Genomic DNA, 8,335 nt, shown 5'->3' with positions numbered 1-8,335 from the left:
GTCACTGAAATGGCATACCTGGAAACGAAAGCATGACACTCCACCCGGTCACTGAAATGTTATACATGAACACGACAGCAGGACACTCCACACGATCACCATAATGTCATACCTGGACAAGACAGCATGACACTCCACCCTGTCACTATAATGTCATACCTGGATACGACAGCATGACACTCAATCCGGTCACTGAAATGTCATACCTGGACAAAACAGCATGACACTCCACCCTGTCACTATAATGTCATACCTGGACAAGACAGCATGACACTCCACCCTGTCACTATAATGTCATACCTGGATACGACAGCATGACACTACACACGGTCACTATAATGTTATACCTGGACACGACAGCATAACACTCAACCCCGTCACTATGATATCATACCTGGACAAGGCAGCATGACACTCCACCCGGTCAATGCAATGTCATACATGGACACGACAGCAGGACACTCCACACGGTCACTGAAACGTTATATCCGGACACGACAGCATGACATCCCAACCAGTCACTGAAATGTATTACATGGATACGAGAGCATGACACTACACACGGTCACTATAATATCATACCTGGATACGACGGCAGTACACTCCATCCGGTCACTGAAATGTCATACCTGAACACGACAGCTTGACACTTTACATGGTCACTGAAATGTTATACATAGACACGACAGCATGACACTCCCCCCGGTCAATGCAATGTTATACATGGACACGACAGCAGGCCACTCCACCCGGTCACTATAATGTCATACCTGGATACGACAGCATGACACTACACACGGTCACTATAATGTCATACCTGGATACTACAGCATGACACTACACACGGTCACTATTATGTTCTACCTGGACACGACAGCATGACACCCCAACCGGTCACTGAAATGTTATACCTGGACACGACAGTTTGACACTCCACCAGGTCACTGAAATGTGATACCTGGACACGACAGCATGACACCCCAACCGGTCACTGAAATGTTATACCTGGATACGACAGCATGACACTACACACGGTCACTATTATGTTCTACGTGGACACGACAGCATGACACTCCACACATTCACTGAAATGTTATACCTGGACACGAAAGTTTGACACTCCACCAGGTAACTGAAATGTTATACCTGGACACGACAGTTTGACACTCCAACCGGTCACTGAAATGTTATACCTGGATACGACAGCATGACACTACACACGGTCACTATTATGTTCTACCTGGACTCGACAGCATGACACCCCAACCGGTCACTGAAATGTTATACCATCCCTGACCATAAGATACTGTGTGATTTTGTACCTGGGAACGTACCTGGACACGACAGTTTGACACTCAACCAGGTAACTGAAATGTCATACCTGGACACGACAGCATGACACCCAAACCAGTCACTGAAATGTTATACCTGGATACGACAGCATGACACTACACACGGTCACTATTGTGTTCTACCTGGACACGACAGCATGACACCCCAACCGGTCACTGAAATGTTATACCTGGACACGACAGTTTGACACTCCACCAGGTCACTGAAATGTTATACCTGGACACGACAGCATAACACCCCAACCGGTCACTGAAATGTGATACCTGGACACGACAGCATAACACCCCAACCGGTCACTGAAATGTCATACCTGGACACGACAGCATGACACTCCACACATTCATTGAAATTTTATACCTGGACACGACAGCATGACACTCCAACCGGTCACTGAAATGTCATACCTTGGACTGAATGTTATACCTGGACACGAAAGCATGACACTCCAACCGGTCACTGAAATGCTATATCTGGACACGACAGCATGACACTTCACCCGGTCACTAAAATGTTATACCTGGACACGACAGCATGACACTCCAACCGGTCACAGAAATGCCATACCTGGACACGACAGCACGACACTGCATTCTGTCACATTAATACCGATTACCGGCTAACTAGTTCTTACCGCGACTCATTTAAGCTACACGTCAAACAAAGGGCAGTAAGTACAACTTCGGTTTACCATGGTCAGGGGACAGGTATCATATAATTCCTCTCTTGAGTGAACGCTCAACTCGTAGACCAAAAGCGAGGAATTGCAAAGCAAGAAATAAGGTTACGAAAGGAATTAGGAAAAGAGAGAGAACAAGTAATATCCCAAATGTAACAGTAGGTGCATCATATTCGGCTTGGTCGCTTTCATATTCCCAGGTAGATGACAGATAATCCCCAATTCTGTAGGAAGTTCCTACATTGGTCGCCTCTTACAGCATTCAATTGAAACAGCAGGTATTACTGGACATCAGCATTAAGGCCCATCAATAGTTCTATAGCCTATAGGCTTAAATTAACAATAGCTCAATACCAAATGTGTAAATGTGTGTGTGCCCAACAATTCAAGCAATTCCAACAGGTGTATCAATGTTACTATCAGATAGGAGTGTGTAGAGGATGCGTTCATCAAGTACTGATACACTCTTTGCTGCATTTCTATCGTTATTATCATACGAACATTGAACAATACATCGATGTACGGCAACGCCATTTTCCAGTAGAAAATTGGTGACTAAAGGTATGTAGCCAGGCTATACATAGGAACACCCCAGGTAAATATATCTGAACTGACGCGTTACTCATTGAATCCTTTAATATATAGACGAAAGGACATGAATCACGGAAGCGTGACTTGGAGTACACAGAGACATACAGTATATACGTCTCTGGAGGACAGAAGAACATTGAGCAGACGATATGTGTTAACGAGAATTGGAGGAAGGATACAGGTACACGTACCATCTTACTTCAATTTATAATCTCATTGTTATACCTGTGTTACATTCGTATGTGGTTGCGGGGTACTAGCCAGGCAGTATACACACGTGTGTACAACACACCTGTACACAATATATACACCTGCTTATCGAGATCAATCCTTATCTACTTGTCATTTTACTCTCACCGGCAATCATGGCTGCCACGACAGACGTACGAAGGTGCTAGTTATGTCCGAGGACAAAGCACAACAACACGGTAAGTATGGAAATTGAAGACGCATGTGGACTAATAAATGTCACACGATTACCTGACGATTACTGTAGGTAAACACAGGTGAAATGTGGCTGATATAGCACACATTGTCCATTGGTGCATACGCGTCTTCATTTACACTTAAATGTGCATATATACCATACTTATAATCGGTGTTTTTTCTATAATGGTATGCATGTATAAAGTCGCTGTTCGGGTTTCGATGTGTCATAAATTCTAAATACGCAGGTTGTGTACTCCAATACACGGACGTTGTTTACCCATGTACCGTACGTGTACTGTGTGTGTGGCGTACATACTATATGTGTGTATATACCCTGTACGCGTGGCGTTCCTCTATACCCTATATGTGTGACGCACGTGTATATATTCGTTATGTGTGACACATGTGTACATATGTTACTTGACTTCTGGGTTTCAACTATCTAAGATGTTTACCCATATCTACATAAATTACACAGCTCTATTGACCTCTGAACATTTACACAAATGAGCTTTATTAACATAAAGCATATTTGCACTTTATATATACCTTACCTTGTGTCGTCATATCGATTACCTCCCCTACCTTGACAAGCAGACGAAAAAAGTAAATACAAGGACTAACAAACACTTATGAGGATCAATCAACTACATTATCGAACAGTATTATATATTCCAACTTTTCTTCATTTGACCAAGAAGATTTTAATACGATACATAATTTTAACGAAAAAAGTGTCAAGTGAATGAATAATGTTTATTGCATACGTGTATATACACTAACTCAAATGTTTATTGATGAAATACTTGTATTAATTTCCAAAGAGGGGTTATTTTATTATAATTTCTGAAGATTATTATTCCTTTCGGCAGTTTCAAATGAGTCGCTTTGGCACGTGCATAGAAATGCATTTCTCATTTTATAATTACTATGTCGGTCTGTCCATCTGTTGTCATCCCTTCATTCTTTGTGTCTAGTTACTGTTATACAGCATACAGGACTATGTTGGGAACGTTCTGATGTCACACTGACATACAGCTTCCCTGACCATAAGATACTGTGTGATTTTGTACCTAGGAACGTTCTAATGTCGCCCTGACATACAGCTTCCCTGACCATAAGATACTGAGAGATTTTGTACCTGGGAACGTTCTGATGTCGCCCTGACATACAGCCTCCCTAACCATAAGGTATTGTGTGATTTTGTACCTAGGAACGTTCTAATGTCGCCCTGACATACAGCTTCCCTGACCATAAGATAATGAGAGATTTTGTACCTGGGAACGTTCTGATGTCACCCTGACATACAGCATCCCTGACCATAAGATACTGTGTGATTTTGTACCTGGGAACGTTCTAATGTCACCCTGACATACAGCCTCCCTAACCATAAGGTATTGTGTGATTTTGTACCTAGGAACGATCTAATGTCGCCCTGACATACAGCTTCCCTGACCATAAGTTAATGAGAGATTTTGTACCTGGGAACGTTCTGATGTCCCCCTGACATACAGCTTCCCTGACCATAAGTTAATGAGAGATTTTGTACCTGGGAACGTTCTGATGTCACCCTGACATACAGCCTCCCTTACCATAAGATACTGTGATTTTGTACCTGGGAATGTTCTGATGTCACCCTGACATACAGCCCCCCTGACCATAAGATACTGTGTGATTTTGTACATGGGAACGTTCTGATGTCACCCTGACATACAGCTTCCCTGACCATAAGATTCTGTGTGATTTTGTACATGGGAACGTTCTGATGTCACCCTGACATACAGCCTCCCTGACCATAGGATACTGTGTGATTTTGTACCTGGGAACGTTCTGATGTCACCCTGACATACAGCCTCCCTGACCATAAGATACTGTGTGATTTTGTACCTGGGAACGTTCTGATGTCACCCCGACATACAGCTTCCCTGACCATAAGATACTGTGTGATTTTGTACCTGGGAACGTTCTGATGTCACCCTGACATACAGCCTCCCTGACCATAAGATACTGTGTGATTTTGTACCGGACCTCCTGTTGACAGCTGCTGATGACAACACGATGAGTCCTACGTGATGCTGACCTGTCCGACATGCCGACCATGGCTGGGGATAGAGTTTCCAGACTGTTTATGCTGGTGTGTTGCTGTTTCTGCATTACCACGATATTGATGACGTATAACACTTTTTTCATTGAAGGTAAGTCAGCGTCACCACACATGTGATGACGTACACTAGTACAGTATAACAATTAAAAATATCCATCGCCAGCGAAATAAGTGGGCGTCTCTGTATACGTCGTTTGACAATAATCAGCAGGCTATTACCACTGAACACGTTTAACGTTAATTGCCAAAACTCGTGACAATGGCATAATAACCGTTACGGTTTCTGCACTCGGTTAGTTCAGCTCACCGTTAAGATGGCGAATAACACTTACCAGTAACTAAATGTAATTCAACAACATATTGACCCCAGTCATAATAAATAGCATCAGCACTGTCATAATAAATAACATCACCACAATTATAACATATAACATCACCACAGTTATAACATATAACATCACCTTTTTGATAACATATAACATTCCGACAGTGATAACTTACATATTACATACTTACTAATAAATACGAAGTGCCAAGTGAGCTTATGCCGTGGCGCGGCGTCCGTCCGTCGTCCGTCCGGCGTCAATATTTTACTTTAAACGACTTCTTCTTAATAACCGAAAGGCCTAGGGTGTCGATATTTGGCCAAAAGCAAACTGGGATGAAGGGCTACAAAGTTTGTTAAAATTAATGACCTTGACCCATTTTCAAGGTCACAGGGGTCAAATATGTTAAAAACTTTAAACATCTTTTTCTCAATAACCAAACTGCCCAGGGAGATGTTATTTGGCCAGTAGCATGCTTGGGTAAAGGGCTATCAAATTTGTTCAAATGAATGACCTTCAATTGTATTCAAGGTCACAGGGGTCAATTGTCTTAAAAAAACTTTAAACAACTTCTTCTCAATAACCAAAATGCCCAGGGTGATGATATTTGGCCAGTAGCATGCTGAGATGAAGGGCTACAAAGTTTGTTCAAATGAATGACCTTCACCCATATTCAAGGTCACAGGGGTCAAATATGTTAAAAACTTTAAACAACTTCTTCTGAATAACCAAAATGCCCAGGGTGATGATATTTAGTCAGTAGCATACTAGGATCAAGGGCTACCAAGTTTGTTCAAATGTATGACCTTGAATCATATTCAAGGTCACAAGGAGCAAATATGTTCAAAATATTTAAACAACTTGTTCTGAATAACCAAAAGGCTCAGGATGTTGATATTTAATCAGTAGCATGCTGGGATCAAGGACTACTATGTTTGTTAAAGTGAATGACTTTGACTTATATTCAAGGTCACAGGGGTCAAATTTGTAAAATCTTTAAACGACCTCTTCTGAATAACCATGGGTCCCAGGATGTTGATACTTTGCAAGTTGCATCCTGAGATGAAAGGCTATAAAATTTGTTCAACATAATGACTTGGTTCGACTTTCAATCACAGGGGTGAAATGTTTAAAAAAACAAAAATGGGACTTTTGAATGAATTTTAATCATAAATTCTGATATTTTGCCTGTAGCTTTATTTTAGATCTCTTTTAAGATTACAAGTGTGAGATTTATACCAGGTGAGCGATGCAGGCCCATTGGGCCTCTTGTTTTGTACATGCGATACGACACAATTACTCTTACCCATATCAGCCCTCGCCGTATCACAGCACAAAAGCCGTATCGGCCCCCGCCGTATCACACCCCAAAACCCGCATCAGCCCGCAAAACCCGTATCAGCCCTCAAAACCCGTATCACACCCCTTTTGGAAATTTTTCGTTTTTCAATATTTCAAAAGAAAAATAAATTATAAGATAGGAGCTTCTATTAGAAGTATGTAATAAACAGAAAAATACATGCCTTTTTCCATATCACACCCAGTATCAACCCTCGACCAATATCAGCCCTCGGGCCTTCGGCCCTTGTGCTGATATTGCAGTCTCGGGTTGATACTGGGTGTGATATGGAAAAAGGCATGTATTTTTCTCTATATAACATCACCACAGTTAAATTACAAATAACATAACTATAGGGATAACAGATAATATCACCTTATTGATAACATATAACATCAGCACAGTTATAACATATAACATTACCACAGTTATAACATATGACATCACTGCAGTGATAACTGCACTTGGTCACTAATTTCAATTTCTAAAACTCCTGCCAACATGAATATCTGGTGGTAATTCTCTCGTCGTCTGACCTTATGCCAAATAAGCTTACATAGCACCCTTGTGTTTGCAGTCGGTTTTTCAGTAAACATCGTGTCCATTTTTTACAGAGGAGATTGTAGAAAATGAAGAAGAAGAGGATTTGTATGAGGACATTCAAAACAGGAATTTCCGGGATAAGGACCGGCCTGTCAACATGGGCTCCCATAGTCATGAAGGTATGTAAAAATATAATTTTAGGATAAGTACCGACCTGTCAAAGCCATACAGGTAAGCAACTTTGAAATAAGAACCGTACGGGTAAGTAAGTTTTATGATAAAAACTGGTCTTTTAACAGGAGCTAACAAAGTCGACCTTTAATTAACATAGGCAATCAAATAAACACGTAGACAACTAGAAGAGCTAGAAAACCTATCCCGTGGGAACTACCTCATCATCACAGCCTAGGAGATGATAATAACAGGACCAGACCATGATACCTTAGCAAATGCAAGTTCGCATCTTTGTGAAGGTAGAAGTCGACATTTGCCAGCATATCATCAAACTGATTGACAAAGGCAGTACTGGCAATGACAGATTTCCTTAGACGACAGGAGAGTGATATTCCTAAGATCACTGAACAATAGCAATGCCTAAGACCAATGGACAGTGACCTTCCTTAGATAACTGAACAATAGCAATGCCTAAGACCAATGGACAGTNGAAATAGGCATGGTCAAGGGACACCAGATACTTGCTATATCCCTCAACCCCATATTTTAACCGTTTTATTATACCGATACACACTGGAGAGATGGTTTTAAATAGAAAATATTTGTAAATCATAAGCTGTATAGTTTCACGTCCCAACTACCCCTTTGATGGCAATGGAGCCAAATGCTTCAGAGTTCGGTAGCAAGCTCCGCCCACCTCACGCGTCGCTTCCGAGTTCGGTAACAAGCTCCGCCCACCTCTCGCCTGATTGGCTCGGCGGAAACACCCGAGTGTAGGTGTGTTTTAGTTCCCAGACTAA

The 8,335-nt window shown here is 41.7% G+C and overlaps 1 protein-coding gene across 2 annotated transcripts in view; it reads left to right on the top strand.

Moving 5' to 3' along the window:
- The first annotated feature begins 2,488 nt into the window (after positions 1–2,488).
- LOC110446011 (glycoprotein-N-acetylgalactosamine 3-beta-galactosyltransferase 1-like) overlaps positions 2,489–8,335 on the top strand; it is a 29,835-nt gene continuing 23,988 nt past the window's right edge. Inside the window, exons 1-3 of one of the 2 annotated variants that reach the window (XM_021490941.1) lie at positions 2,489–2,801; positions 5,091–5,244; positions 7,433–7,540. In XM_021490941.1, coding sequence (XP_021346616.1) covers positions 5,139–5,244; positions 7,433–7,540 — 214 coding nt within the window. In that variant the 5' untranslated portion in view covers positions 2,489–2,801; positions 5,091–5,138. The other variant, XM_021490940.1, reaches the window with a different exon arrangement.

The sequence above is a fragment of the Mizuhopecten yessoensis genome, unplaced genomic scaffold, assembly GCF_002113885.1.
Source record: "Mizuhopecten yessoensis strain PY_sf001 unplaced genomic scaffold, ASM211388v2 scaffold2441, whole genome shotgun sequence".
Classification (NCBI taxonomy): Eukaryota; Metazoa; Mollusca; class Bivalvia; order Pectinida; family Pectinidae; genus Mizuhopecten; species Mizuhopecten yessoensis.
Note: the sequence above shows the minus strand (reverse complement) of the source record. Positions and strands in the feature narration are given on the sequence as shown.